General features: G+C 37.2%; 1 protein-coding gene across 1 annotated transcript in view; it reads right to left on the minus strand.

The window, feature by feature from the left end:
* Positions 1-25,806, minus strand: part of LOC115220528 (store-operated calcium entry regulator STIMATE) — a 107,257-nt gene that overhangs the window by 49,279 nt on the left and 32,172 nt on the right. The window contains exon 2 of the mRNA XM_029790671.2: positions 1,815-1,863. Coding sequence (XP_029646531.1) covers positions 1,815-1,863 — 49 coding nt within the window. The remainder of the gene's footprint in view (positions 1-1,814; positions 1,864-25,806) is intronic.

Genomic DNA, 25,806 nt, shown 5'->3' on the forward strand with positions numbered 1-25,806 from the left:
AACAAAAGAAAGAAAGAGACCTCAATATTATGTAAATAGAGGAAATCTTTATATATAAAAGTGAGGTTGTGTGTCTGTCTCCTACGATTTAGATTCCTAACTACTCCCACATTTTGCGGTGCAGTTTTAACCAAAACCGGGTATCTTATAGTCGTGATTCATATCGAGACCGTCTGGGTATTAGCGCGCGTCTACGATGAGTCTACGATTTAAAAAAAATTTAACATCAATTTTTCCCATTTTTAATCCATTTTTGACATATATAAGGGAAGTAACTCTCTAAAATTTATTATTAAATCTCAGAACGTAAAAAGCTACAGTAACACCCCTCCCCCTTTGTGGTTAGCCATATTGAGATGGCTATTATACTTTACATCTCTAAAAATGCTTATATAATTATTTCCCTTACAAACCCGAGCAACGCCGGGCGATACTGCTAGTATATATATATATATATATATATATATATACGACAGGCTTCTTTCAGTTTCCGTCTACCAAATCCACTCACAAGGCATTGGTCGGCCCGGGGCTATAGCAGAAGACACTTGCCCAAGATGCCACGCAGTGGGACTGAACCCGGAACCATGTGGTTGGTAAGTAAGCTACTTACCACACAGCCACTCCTGCGCCTATACTTACCACACAGCCACTCCTATATATATATATATATATATATATATATAGATGACCATCATTATTTAACATCCTTTCCTCCATGCTGGCATGGGTTGGATGGGTTAAATGATGATAGTGACTGAAGCAGCTAAAAGATAAAGATCTATATCTGTTTACAGTCATTTTAATCCAGGTACTTATGGACTTTGGAACAACAATACAAACAGTAAAAATAATAATAATTTCTAACATTGACACTTTATTTTATTAACCCCAAAGAAGTGTAAGGTAAAGTTGACCCTAGCAAGGGCTGAACTTTAAATGTAAATGGTCATAATTAAATACCACAAATGATATGATTTCTCACCAATTCAATGCCACAAATGTGGAGGGAAAGGATACAGTTGACAGAATTGACCCCAGTATATGGCAGGTATTTATTTCATCAGAGCTAGAAGAATGCAAAGCAAAGTTGATTCTTGTGACAGTAAATTGACAGAGATCATTTGTTTCAGTCATTAGATTGTGGCCATGCTGGAGCATCGCCTTGAAGAATTTTCATCAAATAAAATTATCTCGGTACTTATTTTTCTTTAAATCTTGGTACTTATTCTATCAGTTTCTCATTTGCTGAATTGCTAAGTTATAGGGACATAAATACACCTACACTGGTTGTCAGATGGTGATGGGGGACAAACACAGAGGCAAAGACACATACACATGACAGGCTTCTTTCTGTTTCTTATTTCTTAATTGCCCACAAGGGGCTAAACATAGAAGGGACAAACAAGGACTGACAAAGGGATTAAGTTGATTACATTGACCCCAGTGCGTAACTGGTATTTTATTTATCGACCCCGAAAGGATGAAAGGCAAAGTCGGCCTTGGCGGAATTTGAACTCAGGATGTAATGGCAGATGAAATACCGCTAAGCATTTCGCCTGGCACACTAACGTTTCTGCCAGCTCGCCACTTTTCTGTTTCTGTCTACCAAATCCACTCACAAGGCTTTGGTCAGCCTGAGGCTAGAGTAGAAGACACCTGCCCAAGGTGTCATGCAGTGGGAATGAAGCTGGACCATGTGATTTGGAAGCAAACTCCTTACTGTAGAACCACACCTGCCCCTAGATAAAAACAAAGGTACTTAGCCCCTCATTCTAAAGTAATAACAAAAATCTCAATCATCAGATAATTACCATATTTTCCATGGCCGTCTCTCATGCTTAGGCTCACAAAATCTTTTGGCTGAAATGGAAGAAGAAAAGAAAGTTACAGTAAATTGGAATACTGAATTATATTACTTAGCATATATTATAACGAATTCTAGCATGCAAGGCGGATGTTAAACAATGATGATGATGACTACATACTCTTTTATTTGTTTCAGTCATTTGACTGCGGCCATGCTGGAGCACTGCCTTTAGTCGAGCAAATCGACCCTGGGACTTATTCTTTGTAAACCCAGTACTTATTCTATCGGTCTCTTTTGCCGAACTGCTAAGTGACGGTGACGTAAACACACCAGTGTCGGTTGTCAAGCAATGCTAGGGGGACAAACACAGGCACACAAACATACACACACACATATATATATATACACACATATATACGTCGGGCTTCTTTCAGTTTCCGTCTACCAAATCCACTCACAAGGCTTTGGTCGGCCCGAGGCTATAGTAGAAGACACTTGCCCAAGATGCCATGTGGTGGGATTGAACCCGGAACCATGTGGTTGGTAAGCAAGCTACTTACCACACAGCCAGTCCTGCGCCTGTGAAATTCATTGACAAAAATGATGGCCAAATCTACCTCAAATAACATTATGCTGTCATAGGAAGGAGTGCTGAAAAGTTCCTGGCTTTGGGTAAAAGAAAATACAGGAGGAACAGGGAACAGTTAATTATGATTTTATGCAACATATTCTCTTCTCAGATTCACACACTCATTGCAGCAGTTCTTCAGTTTTTCTAAGAAGTTGGAAGGTAGGGCCTCCAACAATACCCTTATAGCCAGGAATCCCCTTATATATGTGGAAGCACTCCGTCGGTTACGACGACGAGGGTTCCGGTTGATCCGAATCAACGGAACAGCCTGCTCATGAAATTAACGTGTAAGTGGCTGAGCACTCCACAGACACGTGTACCCTTAACATAGTTCTCGGGGATATTCAGCGTGACACAGAGAGTGACAAGGCCGGCCCTTTGAAATACAGGTATAACAGAAACAGGAAGTAAGAGTGAGAGAAAGTTGTGGTGAAAGAGTACAGCAGGGATCACCACCATCCCCTGCCGGAGCCTTGTGGAGCTTTAGGTGTTTTCGCTCAATAAACACTCACAACGCCCGGTCTGGGAATCGAAACCACGATCCTATGACCGCGAGTCTGCTGCCCTAACCACTGGGCCATTGCGCCTCCACTCCCCTTATATATGTATAGCCATGGAATATAGTTCTATATACAAGCTTTTCCTGACAGAAAACAAGCCAGATCCTCCTCAGATTACACTCTAAAGTTTTACATGTGTAGCAACAGAAGTGTGCCTCTTTATATATAACATAGATCTGGATTTGTTGCCCCCAACATTGCTTGATAACCAATGTTGGCGTATTTACCTCTCTGTAACTTACCAGTTTGGCAAAAGAGTGAATAAGTCCTGGAGTCAATTTGTTCGACTAAAGGAGGTGCTTCAGCATGGCCGCAGTCAAATGACTGAAACAAGTAAAAGAATAAAGGAATGTTGTGTGTGTATGCATGTGTGTATTTGTGACTATGTTTATTCCCCTACCATTACTAGACAACCAATGTTGGTGTATTTACGTCCCTGTAACCTAGCAGTTTACTCTTTTGCTCTTTTACTTGTTTCAGTCATTTGACTGTGGCCATGCTGAAGCACCACCTTTAGTCGAGCAAATCAACCCCAGGACTAATTCTTTGTAAGCCTGGTACTTATTCTATCGGTCTCTCTTGCCGAACCACTAAGTGACGGAGACGTAAACACTCGTTTCTCTGTTTGTTTTTTCGATGTCCTGCACCCATATATGTATGTATATATGCATATATATGTAGGTATGTACATATATGCATGTATATATGCATATATATGTAGGTATGTACATATATGCATGTATATATGCATATATATGTATATTATTTATATTATATTATATATATATATATATATATATATATATGCACACACATACAAGGGGTGTTGAAAAGTCCCTGGCTTTAATGGTAGGCCAAACCTTCTTAGTTCTTTTACAGAGTTTAGAAAAACTGAAGGACTACTGCAATAAGTGTGTGAATCTGAGAGGGGAATATGTTGAATAAAATCATAATTAACTGATAAAACTCCTGTATTTTCTTTTACCCAAACCCAGGAACTTTTCATCCTTCCCCCTCATATATATGTATGTCCGAGTGTGAGTACATTAGCATCTCCTTGCCTTGACATCACATAATTTCATAAATGAAAATTATCCATTTCCATTATTCAGCTTGAAGGCTTTTGGCCATGGAAAAATATTGCCTTGATTGGAAACAGGTGAAGGTTGGTGACAACAAGGGCATCTAGTCATAGAAAATTCTGCATCAATAAACTCAGGCAAGTATGGAAAAGTGAACATTAAAATGATGATGAATACTTTACACGCCTATTATATTTCATAAGTGTGCCCATGAGAGAGATTGTATTGATCATAGTAATTTTACTATTTAGTAGTAAAATATAAAGCTGAAATAGAAATAGCAAAAGAACAGAACATTCTAAGTTACTGCTCATATGCTGCTTTGTAGTTTATTGTATATATACTCTTTTACTTGTTTTAGTAATTTGACTGCGGCCATCCTGGAGCACCGCCTTTAGTCGAGCAAATCAACCCCCAGGACTTATTCTTTGTAAGCCTAGTAATTATTCTATCGGTGTCTTTTACCAAACTGCTAAGTTACGGGGACGTAAACTCACCAGCATCGGTTGTCAAGAGATGTTGGTTGGGACAAACACAGACACACAAACACGCACATATATATATATACATATATATCACAGGCTTCTTTCAATTTCCGTCTACTAAATCCACTCACAAGGCTTTGGTCAGCCCGGGGCTATAGTTAAAGACACTTACCCAAAGTGCCACGCAGTGGGACTTGAACCCGGAACCATGTGGTTGTTAAGCAAGCTACTTACCACACAGCCACTCTTGTGCCTATACATATATATATATATATATACACACACACATGTGTGTGTATGTATGTATGTATATGCGTGTATGTGTACATATGTGTGTATATATATTCTTTCTTTTTTTCCATGTTTTAGTCATTTGACTGTGGCTATGCCGAGGCACCGCTTTTAGTCAAACAAATCGACCCCGGGACTTATTCTTTGTAAGCCTAGTACCTATTTTATCAGGATCTTTTGCTGAACCACTAAGTATTAGGCCATGGTTCCATGCAGTGGGACTGAACCTGGAACTATGTGGTTGGGAAGCAAGCAGGACCTGAATGTGTGTGTGTGTGTGTGTGTGTGTCTGGGTGTGGGTGTATGGGTGTGTATGCTACTACAAGAACATAAACTAAAAATGTGTTTTAATAACGTCATATAGTAGGTAATAACACAAAGTGGTGTTCCAGCTGTGACCATCCAGTCAATATACTGTTACAATCCTTTAACCTATATATATATATATATAAAATATTATTAGAGACAAAAACCACTATTTTGCAAAACAAACAAGGAAAGACTTAATCAATACATAAAATTTTAATAAATAGTCAAAAAAACCACCACTACAATCGTTTCTTGTCTTGATCGACAATCTTCTTCATGGACTTCCAATCTAAAAAATCAAAATTTTAAATATAAAAATAATAATTTTAATAATTAAAGTATAAATGAAAAAATATAAGTATATAATCCATATATAACCTATATAATCCATATCGAAAATATAGACAAATTACCACGAATTCCCTAAAAAAAAAACCATGATAAAACAAAACTCTTAAAAACATATAACGATAAAATCTCCCTGCTTTGCTAAACTCTAAAACAAACCTATATAGTAATCCCCCTAACCTAAACATTCACACACAAATACACACACGTAAACCACAGACCACGACTTATACACATACCTATACTAACTTATAAACCTCAATAGACACCAAAACCCACTCCTCCCACACAGACAAATTAACACATACATCCCAAAACCTAAATAACAAACCCATATACACATTCACACACAAACACACACACACACGCAAAACACGCACCACAACAGATACATATACTCCCTCACATATACGCATATACATACTCACTAAACTCGACATATACACAATACTTACACACCACAAAAATCATTAATACATTTATGAGCTTTAACTCACCTTAGCAGCTCTAACAAACAACTTGCAGTACCCAATCCCATTCTCTATGCCTACCTCACTACTACACTATTCCATTCACAATTCCAAGCAACGCTAGTCCACCACCCGGTTATTCACGTGGCAAAACGAACACCACTCAAAATTATGAATGAAACAATGTAAAAAAATAACCAACATCGAAAATAGACAAATTACCACGAATTACCTAAAAAAAAACCAGATAAAAAACCAAAACTCATAAAAGCATATAACGATAAAATCTCCCTTTGCTAAACCCTATAACAACTTATATAGCAATCCCCTAACCTAAACATTCACACACAAATCACACACGTAAACCACAGACCCAAGACTTATACACAAACCTATACTAACTTATAAACCTCAAAATACACCAAAACCCACTCCCTCCCACACAGACAAATTAACACATACATCCCAAACCTAAATAACAAACCCAAATACACATTCACACACAAACACACACACACGCAAAACACACACAAACAGATCATACTACTCCCTCACATATACGCATATACATACTCACTAAACTCGATATATACAACAATATTTACACCACCCACACTCATACAGATAAATAAATTAATTATACAACTAAAAACTCACAACCAATCTCATATACATAAACACTCCTATGAAACAACATTAAATACATCGTAATTAACCAGAATATCAAAAATAACATATGACATAAGGATAAATCAAATACATACTTACAATTCAGTTACAAATATGAAGTGAAATTAAATTCTTAGCCGTTAAAAACCAAACAAAAATTACGTTACCATAGAAATAACTTATGTAAAAAAAAGAATACGCGCCATAGAAAGTAACGTCATTCAAAATATGAATGGAGAATATAATAAATGGAACTAAAAACTATATCCACGTAGCAAACCAACGCTACTTAAAAAAATTTATTATGAATGGATTCTTTAAAAACTACCATGAAAATCATTATATACATTTATGAGCTTTAGCTCACCCTAGCAGCTCTAACAAACAACTTACAGTAACCCATAACTATTCTCGATGCATACCTCACTACCACACTAATCCATTCACAATTCCAAGCAACGCTAGTCCACCACCCGGTTACAATTCCCAACTCCACCCATTCATTCACAATTTAAACGACGTTCCCTTCCACAACGCTACATATAAGCCTCAACATATACACCGGAGATACACTTACACATCCGTGCGGATGGGTGAGAGTATACATTAAGTGTAGTGATGGGGCTCCCATTTCTAAACAATTTGTACCTGTGTGGTAGTCTCCATGTGTATATTCACGCACGGGTATAAATGCAGGGGGTACATGTATATGTATATGTATTTTGTTTTGCAAAATAGTGGTTTTGTCTCTAATAATATTTTATAATATTTTACTATAAAATTGGATTTAATCCTAAATCTGATTTTTTTCCCTGTAATTTGGATTTATTCCCTAATATTTATTATTATATATATATATAATATATATATATATATATATATAATCTAATGGCAGAAATTACGGAGTGACTCAAAGGCTGAGAGTTTCATGCACTGGCAATTTGGTAAGAGTCATACACAAGACTCATGTCTCTTGAGTCACTTTGCAACTTCTTAACAATATGTATGTATATTATACACACACACACATTTATATAATAATAATAGTAATTTGTGGAACCATTCCATTAAATTACACAGGAAAATGAGTGACAGGCAGTAGACAATGAGAAGCACAGGCGCTTTTAAAAGCACATTCTGAGGCATTCACCCAAAACAAATTAAACATATACATGCACATATTTTGAGTTATAGTTTGCTGTTTGCATTACTACCATCTCTCTCCCTATATATATATATATACATATATATATAGTAGAATCAATGAAAATAAGTGATAAGAAAACTATTTGATAAGATAAATTAAGAATGTCTTACAGGGCTAAGTGTAAATTTTAATTTTTGTTTACAGATTTCCTTTATACACACTGTCACTGTTATTTATGACACATTTCATCTCAGTTACATTTGTATGAATAAATGAGTGTATCTGAAGCATGTTTACTTCATGGCACCACCATAATTGTTTGTGCTTCATTTTTCATTTTTTTCCATAACTCTAACCCTAAAACCCTAACACCTTAGAGCTAAAACCAGTATAAACGCATGAACGATGTCATAAATAACAGTAACAAACAAAATATACACCACCGATAGTTGTTGACAAACAATGACAGTAATTTTATTCAGCTGAATACAAGTCATTGATTGGTTGAAATTACCGAAATACGACAACTTTAACAAGAAATAACTTCCAAAATACAGAATTTTCTCAACAACGCCAAGAGTTAAAGATGTTTTATGTGACACATTCTACCAGTATATGAAGTTTGAAAGTGTTTAGTTACAAAAAATTATTTTTTTAAATCTGTCGGTCAAAAGGTAAAGATCCCAAATTATGTAAAAATATTACCTTTTTTTATTAATTATGCATTACATAATTAAAAGCAATATTCTTTATATATATATTACAAACACTGACAGCTCCTAAATGTCTGTTGTTCAAAAGAAAAAAAAAACACTATAAAAATGTTAGAAGAGTTTTAACAACCCATACTTAAATGCTAAGTACTTTATTTCCCAATGACAACACACCCATATGTGCCTCACTGTAGGATCTGAATAGCAAAATTCAATATAAGTTTATTTAAATACATGATCATTATCATAATCAAATTGATTTCCTAGAAATATGTGTGTGTGTACGTACACACCCACCCACATGGTCATGTGATTTCTACAGTATTAGTTTGGTAGCAGGTGTTAATTTTACACTAGTAAAGTTCAAGGGTTGCACCCCAGTTTGCTTTCTATTTTGTTTGGTATTTGTGAACTTCAACTTTTTTAATGTATTTTGTACAGTAATTATGAAAAAAAAAAAAGAAACAAATCTGACAGAACTCTTTTTTTACTAGTTGTCATAGTAATACAAAAAATGAAAGAGGGGGAAAGAACATCAGTGCGTATAAAACATGAGATAAAAGTTTTCTAGGAGTTCATTTCTCAGTTAGTGCTGTGCATTATTACACCAGTGTATAAAGTATCGTCATCATCATTGTTGTTGTTCTTCTTATTGCCATCATCACCATCACCCATCTTCTGTGCTGGCATGAGTTGGGTGGTTTCACAGAATCTGATGGGTCTGAAGACTGCACTGTGCCCTAATATCTAATTTGGTATGATTTTTGTAGCTGGACGACCTTCCTAACATCAACCACTTTACAGAGTGTACCAGGTGCCCCCCCCCTTTTTTTGTGGCAGCAACACTAGGGAAGTTGCCATAAGCAGGGCTACAGTACAGAGGAAGTGATTTTATGGCTAGGCAATGAGAGGTTGAATTATGAAATAAGGGACCAGTATGGGTTTCTTGCTGCAAAAGAGCTACATAGCTATTTGCTTTATAGCATCTCCACCCAGCTGAGTCCCTTCATGGGACTGTCACATTAAGTTGACTGTATACAACTACTTTATCGTATCACTACTGCATAAATATCTCTAGGATATTTAGAAATGTATTATCTATCTATCTATCTATCTATATATATTTCTTTATTGGCCACAAGGGGCTAAACATAGAGGGGACAAACAAGGATAGACAAAGGGATTAAGTTGATTACATCAACCCCAGTGCAAAACTGGTACTTTATTTATCAACCCCGAAAGGATGAAAGGCAAAGTCGACCTCGGCGGAATTTGAACTCAGAACGTAACGACAGATGAGATACTGCTAAGCATTTCGCCTGGCGCACTAACGTGTCTGCCAGCTTGCCGCCTTTTTAATGATAAATGATGGGCTTCTTTCTGCTTCCAGTTACGAAATCCACTCACAAGGTTTTGGTTGACCCAAGGCTATGGTAGAAGATACTCGCTCAAAGTGCCACACAGTGGGACTGAAACCTGAAGCACGTGGTTGAGAAGCTAGCTTCTTACTACACAGCTACACCAGTGTCTAGAGGGTAGCATTTAGAATCTGAGAAAATGGCTTATGGTTTATGCTAGCAAATGTCTGTTAATAAGAAAATTGGGGATAGGTAAGGCTTATTTATTGTGAGGAGAGTATAGTCTAACAAGCAACACTAGATCATACTGCAAATATTACACAACATTATACTGCATAGTAACACTTGGACCTGAGCTGAGAGCCGAGACCCCCTTCGGTCATGACTGACCATGGGATTGCACCTAGAAAGTTACCCTCCCAGGCACAAGTCCAGGCAAGGTTGTTTATGAAAAGCCAGCAGTCACCCATGCATACCGGCCTCCCCTCTCCATACCACCGATGTTATCCAAAAGAAAGGCAAAGGCTGATACAGCTTGGCACCTGTGATGTCGCAACTCATTTCTACAGCTGAGTGAATTGGAGCAACGTGAAATAAAGTGTCTTGCTCAAGAACATAACACACAGCTCAGTCTGGGATTCGAACTAACAACCTCACGATCATAAGCTCGACGCTCTAACCACTGAGCCATGTGCCTTCACTTGGACAAATGAGGGAACTACTGTTGAACTTGCTAGAAACAGTAGCCAAATTTCTCAATGATGAGGTAGTGTTGGTGATAATGACGATGACATGATAATGTTGTCTAAGATGCTGCTGCTGTCAGTGGTGGTAATTAACTCAAAAACATTGTAGCAGTGTGCCAAGAGATTTTTTAAAAATATATTTTTCAATTCTTGGAATTTACAAAATTCTTTCTGACAACATTTACGTAAAATGCTACTACCAACATCCTAGCTATTAACATTTTTTTTTCCTTCCTAACTTGTCAGCTGATTTTTATGAGAATAATTAGATTTCAAAATACTCACTATATAAAATATGTTAAACTCTAACATATCTATAGCTTGTATGAAACGTCTGTCTACTACAGCTCTTGACATTTCAAAGTTTTGGAACATGAACTCTTATCTGTATACATTACCATCTCAACTCTCATCCATTTTGCTGAACAGTTTTTCCAAATTCCACACTAAATTGGTATATTTATCCAAAGTAATTCTAAAAATTCTAAGGCTGCCTTTCTAAAATAACTTCCAGTTGTTAACTGTTCAGTGGGTAGCAAAGTAATAGAACTATTACAGAAATGGATAGAATGCCTTGTGGTTTTTGTTTCGGGTCCCTGTGCTCTGAATTTAAAGTCATCTTAGCCTGTCATCCTTTTGAGGTTATTAAATAAATTACTAATCCTCTAGTAGGACTTATTCTCCTCTCTCTCTCTTTTATCTGGACTTTGGCCATGTTGGGGCACCACTCTATAAGATTTAGTCAAACAAACTGACCCCAGTTCTTATTCTAATGGTTTCTTTTGCCTAACCACTAAATTATGTGGGACATAAACAAACTAACATTGGTTGTGAAGCAATTAGTAAAGACAAACACAATAAGCTTCCTTTCAGTTTCTGGATACCATATTCACTTACAATGCATTGGTTGGTTTGGGGCTATAGTAGAAGAAACTTGCTCAAGGTTCCATGAAGTGGGATTGAACTCAAAACCATGTGATCACAACACAACCATCCTAACCCCACACTACACACACACACACACATTATATATATATATATATATATATATATATATATATATATATATATTATATATATATATATATAGAGAGAGAGAGAGAGAGAGAGAGAGAGAGAGAGAGAGAGAGAGGTGCAGCAGTGGCTGTATGGTAAGTAGCTTGCTTACCAACCACATGGTTCTGGGTACAGCCCCATTGCGTGGCACCTTGGGCAAGTGCCCTCTACTATAGCCTTGGGCCATCTAAAGCCTTGTGAGTGGATTTGGTAGACGGAAACTGAAAGAAGCCTGTCATATATATATATGTGTGTGTGTGTGTGTGTGCATGTGTGTGTGTGTGTGCATGTGTGTGTGTGTGTGTATGCATATGTGTGTGTGTGTGTGTGTGTGTGTGCATGCGTGTGTGTGTATGTATGTTTGTGTGTCTGTGCTTGACAAACAATGTTGGTGTGTTTACGTCTCCGTAACTTAGTGGTTTGGCAAAAGAGACCGATAGAATAAGTACTGGGCTTACAAAGAATAAGTCCTGGGGGTCGATTTGTTTGACTAAAGGTAGTTCTCCAGCATGGCCGCAGTCAAATGAGTGAAACAAATAAAAGAATAAAAGAATAGCTTAACTGGCCCAGACTTTGAAGTCACTGTTAATTACACTCTTGTTTATGAATAATACACACACAAACACACACACGTGTGTGTATGTGTGCATATATATATATATACACACACCCACCCACACACATACATGTACACACACACACACTCACATAAACACATAACAGTAAGATTCACGGGTTTGTTAGTGTGTCAGAAAAGAGGTCTTTGTTCTGGCACATTGTGTTTTGAGTTCAAATTCTGTCTTGATGCCAACAGCCCAGGTAAATCACACTAATATAAGACACTCTGCCCAATCTGCAATTGACCAGCATGGACAGGTAGGCCTACAACCTGCATAGATAAGCTTGTAATGACATACTGAGGCTTTCGTTTTGCAGTGAACCAAAAATAGTTGAAAAGTAATTGCTTAGGAAGTAATTTTCTTCCTCTTGATTGCTTCTTAAAAGCAGATATTCAATATTATAAAAAAAAAAAAAATAATCAAATAATGTTGTAACATATAGCTACCAATAATATAATTAGCAGTGTGTTTCCATCTCTGTTTGACTGCCTAGCTAAAAAGCAATTATAGGCATGCCCTGTATCAAGGAAATATTGTATTCCTGAAAATCTTGCCAGAAAGCAAAGCCTGTTTTTCACTGATTTCTATGTTACAGGAAAGCCAATAAGGAAAGAAATATCTTGTTAAAGAATGCCAAATTATTGAAAAGATTTTCAAGAACACAATGCTTCCATTAACGTGGGAGATTCCTGTAACTGTTACACAGCTCTAAAACCAGGGATGTGAGACATTGATAAAAGAGACACTGCAGATCTCAGACTAAAAGGAAGTGTGAAAATATAGTTTGGATTTGAAGTAAAATCTGAGATTCTTGCAACTGCTGACACTGTGTAAGCTATTGTTAGAAGATGGTGATGATAATGATGGTGATTATACTATGGAACCTAAAACAACTAAAAAAAACACCTTTGTTAGTGGTGGAATTGGTCAAGTGGATAAAACATTGGCTGAACTACTTGTTTGTAATCACAAGTTCAAACCCTTTGAAGGTACATTTTATAATACCAACTAATCCCATAGTTCTTTATAAAGAATCTACCTGTGTAGAACAGTGTAAGGAGAGAACTGGATTCATACTCTAACAATGCCAGAAAATTTGTCAGAGTGCTCAAAGACCGCATGGGGTGAGTAGAAATGTTTTAATCAACAGCGCATTGGATTTGGCTTAACCAGAGACACTGAAGTGAAATGGGGACATAAAATGGAACAGACCAAATCACAGGTCACCAAATGGTTTGTTCATTATTGGATTTGAGAAATATAACAATGAATTACATAAAAAAAAGTAGAAAGGTTTAACCATTTCAATACCAACCCAGCTGAAACCAGCTCTGGATCTGAGTACAAATGTCTTGTTTTCATAAGTTTTGAATTAAAATCTTCCACCAAACCTTAGTCACAATTTATGTTCCTAACAGTAGCTGAATGACAATTAAGTTATTTTACTAAATTCTTTGTTATATTTAAAATCAATTGAAAGAAACACAGAGCATCTCAAAATAGATACAGTAATGAAAGGGTTAATATAGGCACAGAATAATAATGTAACACAACAGCTAAGTGAATTAATAACTTGAAATCTTTCCTGGGAAATTTATTTGCAATTTGGTGCAGGCATGGTCACAGTGGAGAAGTTTACTTTGCAAATAAATAGTTCCAGGTTTCATTTCAACCTATAGCAATTTGAGCAAACATCTTCTACTAAAACCTTGAGTTGACCAATACCTTTTGAATGGAATATTAGATATGGAAGCTGGGTTGAAGCCATTGTGTGTGTGCCTATGATGTTTGTATGCATGTATCTACATAGGCAAGAGTGTATGTATAAATGCATGGATTTTTCATCAATTTATGAAAAAAAAATTGTGCTTTTTGGGATGAAAAATGTCAGCAAAAACCTGTTATAAATATAACAGGTTTTTGCTGACATTCGAATTACATCAACATTCTTTTGTCACTTTCATCACCAGAAGCAAATCACAGGTAACTGATGACTAGATATTTACATATCTCTCTCACCTAATGCTGCTGCCATTGCCACCACCACGGGATATTAGAAGTCATTGACATTCAGGGACATTCACATTGCAACCTCAACAAGACAGTGATTCTGCTTTACTCACACACTTAAATGAGCAACCATTTTGAATGTTAATTACTTAATGAGCTGACAGATTCTAATCAGGAAGTGAGAGGTGGCGACAAGTGCACAGGGTTGGTGGAATAAGTAGCAATGACATGTACTCCGTTCCATTAAAAAAAAAACACAAAAAAAAAACAAACACAAAAACAAAACAAAAAAAATACTATCCTTGTGATAATGGAAGAAACTATTTATATACAAACAGTACAGTACAGAAAATGTACTTTAACATTTCAGGTAAAACAATATTGTAACAAAATCTTTAACTATGTCCCGTGTTGCTACTGTTTAGAACAATCGTAATTGAGCAGGATTATGATCATAGCTATCTGTCGCATGTAGTTATATGGACATGCCCTCTGTCTCCCACCAGATCATCCTACCAGGGCTTTACTCTCATTTGACGCAGCAGCTACGAACTGGAAGAGTCCTCATGCCAGGCCTCGCATCAGATGGCTGGACGTGATTGGAGAAGATCCCCAGAGACATGGTGTTAACTTGGAAGTTGCAGAGGAGCTGGGACGGATCCATCAATGATGGAAAACTGGTGGACCTGGTCGGCTCTACGCATGAAGATGTCTCTGGGTCCACGAACTTGGGATGATCCCAAACCACATCAAGCAGGAGCATAAAGCAAAAGCTTGTGACCAGAGATGTTCCAATCATAATTTGTTAAGAGCAGCTGTTCACAAAACTTAATTCATCAGGAAACATCATCATCATCATTTTAACATTCATCTTTTATGAAGGTGGCAAGCTGGCAGAAATGTTAGCATGCCAAGCAAAATGCTTAGCAGTATTTCATCTGCTGCTACATTCTGAGTTCAAATTCCACCAAGGTCAACTTTGCCTTTAATCCTTTCGGGTTCGATTAAATAAGTACCAGTTACGCACTGGGGTCGATATAATCAACTTAATCCGTTTGTCTGTCCTTGTTTGTCCCCTCTGTGTTTAGCCCCTTGTGGGTAATAAAGAAATAAGAAATGTTAGCATGCCTAGTGAAATGCTTAGTGGTGTTTCATCTGTCTTTACATTCTGAGTTCAAATTCTGCTGAGGTCAACTTTGCCTTTCATCCTAGGGTTGATAAATTAAGTACCAGTTGCATACTGGGAGCAATCTAATCAACCAGCCCCCTCCCCCAAAATTCGGGCCTTGTGCCAGGGGTAGAAAAGAACGTTCATTTTTTTTATGCTTGCATGGGTTGGGCAGAGTTCATTGAGGTAAGTTTTCCACGGCTGAGTGCTCTCCTTTTCACTAACCCTAACTTGTTTCCTATTTCTTTATTGCTCACAAGGGGCTAAACATAGAGGGGACAAACAAGGAAAGACAAAGGGATTAAGTCAATTACATCGACACCAGTGTGTAACTGGTACTTAATTTATCGACTCTGAAAGGATGAAAGGCAAAGTCGACCTCGGCGGAAATTGAACTCAGGATGTAATGGCAGACGAAATACCGCTAAGCATTTTGCCCGGTGTGCTAACGATTCTGCCAGTTTCCAAGCAAGGTAATATTTCTCCATGGCCAGAACATGTTGTTGCCAAATACTGGAAATGAATGACACTGCTTGTATGGCAGTGACGATCATTTACAACTGCCATGTAATGTCAAGACAAGGAGACACAAACATGCAAACATGCACACTCACAGGCATTCACATGCACACACATGTATGATGGGTTTCTTTCACTTTTTGTTTACCAAATCCTCTTGCAAAGCTTTGATTGGCCCCAGGGCTATAGTAGAAGACACTAGCCCAAGGTGCCATGAAGTGGAACTGAACTTAAAACCATGTGGTTGAGAAGCAAACATTTCAACCACACAGCTATGTCTGCCTATAGTGATAACTGAGGTGGAAAAAAGAGAAACAGATCAAGTTTAAGGAGATATTGATTGATTTGGGATAAAGTAAAGAGAGTGAGATCACTGAAAGTTAGGCCTCACATTTGAAATGATGAAAATACATATATATATATAGAAATTTGGGATGAGTACTTGATAATTATAAGCACCTGTGTAAACCGTTTGGTGGTGTAGGTGGTGGAGTAAATTGATCAAAATAAAAACCGCTGAATCCTTGGCATCATGTTTTTATTTTGATCAATTATATATATATATATATATATTTTAAAGTTTCAGCTCGGAGCTGCAGCCATGCTGATGCACCGCCGTTTATATATATATATATATATACTAGTATTATAACCCGATTTCATTCGGGTCTACCCGGGCCACATTTTAAAGATGAGGAATTTTACCCTAGAGGCCACGCCTTTCAATTGAGCAAACTCAAAGTTTCCCTGCAAACTCCCCAGCACTTTTAACATAGGTGTGCTAATTTTCAAGTCAATCAGACCACATTTACTAACACTTTTGCCTGCACAACTGCTTATGAGACAACATCCACACTTTTCACAAATATATGCATACATACATATATATATATTCTTTTATTCTTTTACTTGTTTCAGTCATTTGACTGCAGCCAAGCTAGAGCAATGATTTGAAGGGTTTTCGCCAAACAAATTAATCCTAGGACTTATTTTTTTAAAGCCTCGTACTTATTCTATCAGTCTCTTTTGCAAAACTGCTAAGTTATGGGGATGTAAACACACCAACACCTGTTGTCAAGCAATGATGGGGGACAACACAAATATCATCATCATCATTTAACGTCCGTTTTCCATGCTAGCATGGGTTGGATGGTTCAAGTGGGGTCTGGGAAGCCAGGAAGCTGCACCAGGCTCCTGTCTGATCTGGCAGTGTTTCTACAGCTGGATGCCCTTCCTAATGCCAACCACAGGGGCCAGAGGAGGCTGGCAACAGCCACGATTGGTTGGTGCTTTTTACGTGCCACCGGCATGCAAGCCAGTGAAGGCGGCACTGGCATTGGCCATGTTCAGATGGTGCTTTTTACGTGCCACCGGTACCGGTATCACAACTACAATTTCCATTTGATTTTCATCTTAATGTTGATGTACTTGACTCAATAGGTCTCCTCAAGCACCGCAGGTTGCCCTATGATCAGGCTTCTTTCAGTTTCCGTCTACCAAATCCACACACAAACCTTTGGTAAATCCGAGGCTATAGATCACACTTGCCCAAGGTACCACACAGTGGAACTGAACTTGGAACCATATGGACAGGAAGTAAGCTTCTTACCACGCAGCCAAGCCTGCACCTATATATATGTGTGTGTGTGTGTGGTGTGTATGTGTGTGTGTGTGTGTGTGTGTGTAAGAATGAATGAAGCTTTTGTTACATAAATTCTAACTCATGTCAGTATGGAAAATTAACAAACAGGTTACCTACCATAGAGTAAAATCGAATTTGTGAGTTTGGTATTTATGTAATTAATTAATATAATTGGAAGCATATAATTTTTCCCTACAGCCAACTCATTCAAACTAAAACTAAAGCAAAACAACATAAGCAACCAAAAAAAAAAAAAGAATTCATCATTATAATTAACAAAATTAAATTATCCACCTATTTTGTTCCTTTTTATTAAAATTTTTTTTTTACTGTTCTCTGTTGATTTTTGGCATGATGACAACTCCTTCCATAAAAACTTGACAAATATTTATTTCATTACAAGCTGCATATTTTAAAAGTAATCCCTCCCACCCATTTTGTTTGTAGACAGAATAATTAGTGAGAGTGCAGTTGGCATTCAAACATTTGCTCTTCTCAGAATTGGCAAATAATTCATAATATTTCAGGATTTTTGAATGTCGATGAGGAGGAAAGAAACAAATGAAAGCATCTGAGTGCAGATATGGGAAGTATGATTCTCAACATCATGGTTTGAGGTTCAAGCCCCACTGTGTGGTACTTTAGGTAAGCATCTTCTACTATAGGCCTCGGGGCTTAGTGAACCAAAGCCTTGTGAATGGATTTGGTAGATAGAAACAGAAAGAAGCTCATCATGTGTGTGGGGGGGGGGGTGAAATGGGAAAATTGAGATGGAAGAAGTGATGTCATCTATTGGACCAGCTATTGGTGATAGGGTCTCCAATGTCAGATGGAACAACACATCGATTTAAAAACCCAGTGAACCTGCAATGACATCAGCTGAAGTATTGATTTAAGAACAAGCAGACTTGCAACAACTGAAGCAACCACTATCTTTTGTTGGTTTCAGTCACTGGACTGTGGCCATGCTGGGGCACAGCTTTGAAGGGTTTTAGTCAAACAAATTGGCTTTCTGTACTTATTTTTTAAAACCAGATACTTGTTGTATTGGCTTCTTTTGCCACACCGTTAAGTTACAGGGACATAAATAAACCAATACAAGTTGTCAAACAATGGGGTGGGGTACAAACACAGACACAAAACACACAACACACACACACACACACAAACAATACACAAACTAGATTGATTTTCAGTGCTAATATGGATATATGTGTATCAGTATACGTGTATGTGAGTGTGTGTATGTTTGTGTCTCCTTGTCTTGACATCACTCACATGATAGTTGTAAATGAGTGTCACTGTCATACAAGCAGTGTCATTCATTTCCATTATTCTGCAAAGTCATGCCAGGACATGTGAAAATATTATCTTGTTTGGAAACAAGCTAGGGTTTGTGAAAGGAAGGGCATCTGGCAGTAGAAAATTTGCCTTGATAAGCTCTGGCCAACCCATTCAACCATAAAGAAGAGGATGTTAAAATACTAATGGTCGTGGTTATAGGAATGGCCTGTGTGATTAGGAAATTCAGTTTGGTTCTAAATTTGGTCCCACAATGAAGCAACTCATAATTGCCATCTTCAACCACAATGGTGATGTGTTGACCAAAGCCTTGAGATTGAAACTTGATAGATGGAATCTATGAAGAAGTGCAGAGTATATGGATGTGCGTGTGTGTGTGTGTGTGTGTGAACATACATATATGTGTGTGTAGGCATGGGATGAATACTTGCTGTGCTGATCGCAAAAATGACTGCATTGAACAAAAATCCTCAAAGACAACACTCCCAGCATGGCCTCAGCCTAATGGCTGAAATTGATAAAAAAACAGAAGAATTGGATTTTTTTTTCAGCATTGTAAAGACATTGGGTGATTATCTTTTAAAAGCACTTCTATCTCTTCATGCCAAGCTCTCCCCCATCTGAGATTAATGAGGGAAATTAGTCAATTAATGAATCACTAATCTGGGAAATGTCAAATTAATTTGATCAATAGTGTTTCATTTAATTTATTTTTCTGATGCATGTGCATAGTATTTTAACAAAGTTAAAGTTAAAATTAGCAGGAAATCAGTATAACTAATTAATGCTAACAATAATGACAACTGAACAGCAAAGCCAAAAAACAAAAAAAAAAAGAAACGGAAAAAGTAATAAAAAAATGTACTAGTCAAAGAGTACAAGAGGGTAACAAAAGTTAGAGTTAGAAAAACATTTATAAATTGAAAAGAAATTTACTAAACACTCAATAATAGTATTATTTAGGCAGATTTAAAGAGCAGTGGAAACAACTGAAAGAGTAGACAGGTGTCTTTTCAGAATTCTTGCTCTACAATGCACTGGGGCTCTGCTTAGCACTGCTTTTCATGGTAGTAAGCAGAAGAGAGTCTGATATTCTTCTCTTAGATAGAATATTACCCCTTTTGTTACTCCATTTCTGTTAAAGCACACTTCCTTTCATCATCACCATCATTATCATCATTTAGTGTCTGCTTTCCATACTGGCATAGGTTAGATGGTTTGATTGGAACTAGTAAGCTGGAGAGCTGCACCAGGTTCCAGTCTGATTTGGCATGGTTTCTATGGCTGGATGCCCTTCCTAATGCCAACCACTCTGAGAGTGTAATGAGTGCTTTTTATGTGCCACTGGCACCATTTACATGACACCTGTAACAGTCATGACTACAATTTCTTGGGTGCCATTTACATGAAACTGTCAATGGCCATGACTATGGTTACACTTAGCTTGAGTCTTCTCAAGCACAGCGTATCGCCCAAGTCACAACCACTTTTATTGTCTCCACGAGGCCCAGTATTCGATGATCCCTTGTCTTCCTGGGTCTACCTCTTCCACAGGTTCCTTCCACAGTTAGAGCCCAGCACTTCTTTACACAACTGTTCTCATCCATATGTCCTTTATTTAAATTAATTTGGAACATAACGAAGAATTTATTAAAAATAACTGTCATTATTAAGCTGGTGTTGAGGTTGCAAACTGGCAGAACTGTTAACCTACCAGACAAAATGCTCAGTGGCATTTTCTTTGTCTTTGCATTCTGAGTTCAAATTCTACTGAGCTCAACTTCACCTTTCATCTTTTTCAGGGCTGATAGATTAACTACCAGTCAAGTACTGGAGTTGATGTAATCAACCAGATCCCCTCCTCAGAAACTACTGGCCCTGTGTCATAATTTCAAATTATTATTAAGCTGGTTCTAACATGAAATTTTAATGAAAGGTTATGATTGAGATCAGTCAGAGCAAACTGAGTAACTCATAGGACTTTTTGAATGGCACACCAATAAAAAAAATTACCTTGAAATAATTTTAATAGTGCAGCCCAACTGATTCTGATCCATGTCTTATGCAGCTCACTCCTTGAAAACGGTTGTCTGACTTAAATTACAGAACCAAGGGTGCTCTCGGGTAGCCTAATACCCAATAGGTTAATCTATAAAATGCAATTTATTCCACATGAACTGAGCTGAACTCAGTCCAGTAAAGTAACAATACATTCATCAATTTTAGTATTCTGTCACTATTGTTTACAGTGGCAAGTTATTCTTACCTTTCAGTGCCTATATATACATACATATATATCTAGTCTTTATGTTGTCATCATCATTTTGATCACTTTTTATGCTGACATGGGTTGAACTGGTCATCACAGTTCAAGTCAGTCCTTATTTGAAGACATTGCTCTCCTCGTTGGGTTTGGGGACCATTTCTTACTCGTACATTCCATTTTCACATGTTTTCTACGGGTGGATCTTCTTCCTAATACCAATGATTCTACAGAAAGTGAAAGTACTGGGTGTATTTTTATTGTGGCGCCAGCACTAGAGAAGTTGTCATGCCCTCAACAAGACTCAAGAGTCCTCTCTGCCGAACAGAGATCCTGTTTGTTAAAAGGAAACATGACTGCAAATGTAATAAGAGAGTAGGTTATGGAAGAGAGACAGTAACTGGAAGTTACATGTTACAGGGTGGTGAACTAAGGAACAATAAAAGTTGGTAAGAAAGTGATACTTAATCATCACTGATATAACTAGATTGTGTAATTTCAATGCTGGAAGTAGAACTGCTGTATGTTTTGCAGAATTGAGCTTACTTCTCCTGACAGTAAAAGGTACCTACAACATATCAGTTTCACATCCAAGAAAGATTCAACTCTCAGCCAGTTAAAACTACAAAAACCAGAAACAAACATCAGTTATATGGGTCCTTGTTGATTTGGAAAGAGTTAGTAACCAAAGAGAAATAAATTTATTGCAGATTTATTGTACTCTTCATAACAAACTATTAGGACAGAAGAGTAGAATTCTCCAAAATATTGAGAATGGTATATATGGGAAAAGAGATTACGGAATGTACATAATCTTGTGCAGTGGCTATGCAAGAATAAACCATAATAGATGTTTACAAAAATTGATGTTTATGGCTGAAACAAAGGCATGTACTTGTCCAGAGATGCTGCAGTTTTGATTTGATTGGCTTGGTGTCTTGCTGATTCTATCTGGCAGAGACAGACAACAGTTAATTGGTGCTCCATTACAAGGTTCATCCAACAAAGAAAGCAAGACAGGCGCTGTTTTAATAGATTGCACATACTGACCAAGCAACAGACGAATGTGAAAAAACACCACTGCATCACTATTTGTTGTAGTCACTCAACAAACTTCAAACATCTGCAAATTTCTCTGATGTTTCCCCGTATTAATTAAGGAAGTAGTTTGTCCAGAGAACTTTAAAGAACAAACAGTCTCATCTTACTCTGGAACAATGCCAAGTGGTAATGTCCCATTTCTAGCTGAGCTATTTACACTGAAATTTGGTAATATGTTTAGGCTGCTACAATTTATTTCACATATCGAGAACATGTGTAATGATCTCCAGACCAACTTGAGATTGTTTCTGATATGGGAAGAAATGGATGCCGTTAAGAATATCAAATCCAGTTCAGTACTTGAATGAAAATTACATTAATTTTATACTGAACTGGCCAGGGTTTGGGTTCATAAAGAAAGCCCAAGGCTAAGAAGAATGAAAGTAAATGGTAAAAAGAATTTAGGTACCTCAATAACAAATCTGTAATGAGAATGACTTAATTCTGAATAAATAGTTCTAGAAGGGCTGGATAAGCTGAGAGGTGAAACTTGAAGTTCCAGTTAACTTTTACAATAAATTTGATCTTACTCTCAGTATTAAGCCACCCCATTATTAAAAGTTTTCTTTATTATTTATCATCATTTAACATCCACTTTTCCATGTTTGAATGAGTCAGATGGAATTTCTTGGGTAGAAATTCCACAGCCAGATACCCTTCCTGTTGCCAACCCTCACCGATTTACAAACAAGGTAATGTTTTCCCACAGCTGGGCGTGTTTTTCATGGATGACAAAAAAACCAAGACCCTTTCATGAAAAGGAAGCTCACTAACAACTATCATGTGATATCTAAACAGTGGTACACATAAGCACACATGCATATATGTGATGGGCTTCTTTCAGTTTCCATCTACCAAATCCACTCACATGGCTTTGGTTAGACTGGGGCTATAATAGAAGACACTGACCCAAGGTGCTGTACAAAGGGACTGAACCCAGAACCACCATGGTCGGAAAGTAAGCTTCTTAACCACACAGCCATGGCTGACATCCCATCAGTATATGTTCTGTTATTTACCTTTTATCTTGTTTCAGCCATTGGACTGTGGCCATGCTGGAGCTCGTCCTTGAAGGGTTTCAGTTGAACAAATCAAACCCCTGCCCCCAGTACATATTATTCTTAAGTCTGGTACTTACAAGTCTTTTTTGCCAAATCACTAAGGGGGATGTAAACAAACCAATACTAGTTGTCAAGTGGGGTACAAACCCTCATAAGGCTTTGGTTGCCATGGGGCTATAGTAAAAAACACACTAGCTCAGGTACCACACAATGGGACTGAACCTGGAACCATGTGGTTGGGAAGCAAACTTCTTATCACAGTTTTAAGATAATGACTGCTATGTGATTCGGGAATTTACTTCACAATTTCATTACATCACACTATATGGAACCTCTGCCTTCTGCCATAGTTTTGAGATGGCTCAAGCCATTTGAGTGAAGCTGAGTAGACATAAATAAAGCAGAAACTTCTTGATCAGCAGACTGAAGAACTTACTGCCCTGTTTAAAATTACGACCTGGCCCTTTAGTGCTCTCAGTGAAGTCCACTCTGTTGCAAACATTCAAATCAAGTTTCAAATACTGGATGTCCTGCATAAGGTTATAGGCATTGCCTTTCTTCTCTGATTGAGTCACATTTTTTAAAAAGTCTGCCAGAGAATATTCAAGTTAAATTTAATGTCAATTGGTTGTGACCATGGTGTATGTATTATCTCTTGTGAAAGGTAGGAGAGTCCAGTTTGCTGGACATTGTTGTAGAGCTGAAAACGAGGCAATTTCTACTCTTCTCCTCTAGAAGCCATCTACTCGCGATACCAGAGGGCGCACACTCTCCTTTCCTGATGCAATCTCCAGGGATACAGGCATCCAGCAACAGGACCTCCGTAATGCTATGATGGACCGTGAAGTCTGGCGTAGCATAGTAAATTCCATTGTCTCGACCACGGTCGAACAATGATGATGATGTATGATACCAAAAATGTTCAATTTCTGGGTTTAGATTTGTTAAATCTAAACACAGCAATACAATCAATAACACTGGGCATTAAATTATATACTACTCCATGTTTGTGGGTAACAGTTTCAGCACAAGTGATCAGGAAATAACAGTTGGAATTTAAGGGAGATAATTCTTTTATGACTAGCATTTTAGTAAACATATGTTTTGTTTTTTTTTTCTGTCCAGTTAACATAAGAGTGCATAATGTAATTCTTAAAAAGGAAAAAATAGAATGAGAGAAAATGTGAATTATTATATTTAAATTCGTTTTTGGATTTGGTTTGAGAGTGAAGACGACTGAAAAGGTTGCAAGATGCAACGAAAATTTTAGGAAAATAAAAATAAGTGGAAATTTTACCAGTGAGTGTGTTAAATTATTAGGCACAAAAAGAAAATGACTCTCCCCAGACACAACAGAATTGTATTTAATCTTTTCTCCATAAATGTCATTGAAAAGAACAAAGAATCAAAACTCAGAGGAAAATCAAAGAAAAAAATGAAACATTAATTATGTTGCAAAAAATATAAAGGACAAGACTGAACATATTGCTTTGTTTTGATGGTACAGATATATGAAAAATTGAAAATGTCACAGAAGTCACATAGGAGCCCTGGAGTAAGAATTGTGAAGTTGTGATTTATCTTTCTCTTTTTTTTCTTCTTTTTTCTTATGTCTAAGGATAAATTTATGGTGATACAAATAATTCAGACATTTTATATCATGAAGAAGATGTGGGATCCCAGGTTTTCAATGCAAGTCCTTCATCCTTCAGAGAGGGAAAGTAAACAATATAGTGGTCAGTCTTTTAGGACATCAGACTGTGAAATGGGAAAACTGAGATGGAAGAAGTGATGTCAGCTATTGGACCAGTTATTGGTGATAGGGTCTCCAATGTCAGATGGAACAACACATCAATTTAAAAACCCAGTGGAATGCAATGGCATCAGCTGAAGTATTGATTTAAGAACAAGCAGACTTGCAACAACTGAAGCAATCACTATCTTTTGTTGGTTTCAGTCACTGGACTGTGGCCATGCTGGGGCATAGCTCTGAAGGGTTTTGGTCAAACAAATTGGCTTTCTGTACTTATATTTTAAAACCAGATACTTGTTGTATTGGCTTCTTTTGCCACACTGTTAAGTTACAGGGACATAAATAAACCAACACAAGTTGTCAAACAATGGGGTGGGGTACAAATACTGACAGAAAACACACAAAACACACAATACACATACACAATACACAATACACAAACTAGAGGCTTCCACTCAGTTTCTGCCTATCAAATTCATTCACAAGGCATTGTTTGACTCAAGGCTATAAGCAGAAGTAACTTGCCCATGGTGCCATGCAGTGGGACTGAAACTGAAGCCATGTGGTTATAGAGCAATCTTCCTAACCACACAGCCACGTGTGTACCTAAAGAGAGAAGAATAAAATTTAACTGGAAAAAAAACCCAAAATAAACTAGAGTATCTCAATCATTAAGTAATCACTAAATTTTT

Source organism: Octopus sinensis, linkage group LG16 (assembly GCF_006345805.1).
Source record: "Octopus sinensis linkage group LG16, ASM634580v1, whole genome shotgun sequence".
Classification (NCBI taxonomy): Eukaryota; Metazoa; Mollusca; class Cephalopoda; order Octopoda; family Octopodidae; genus Octopus; species Octopus sinensis.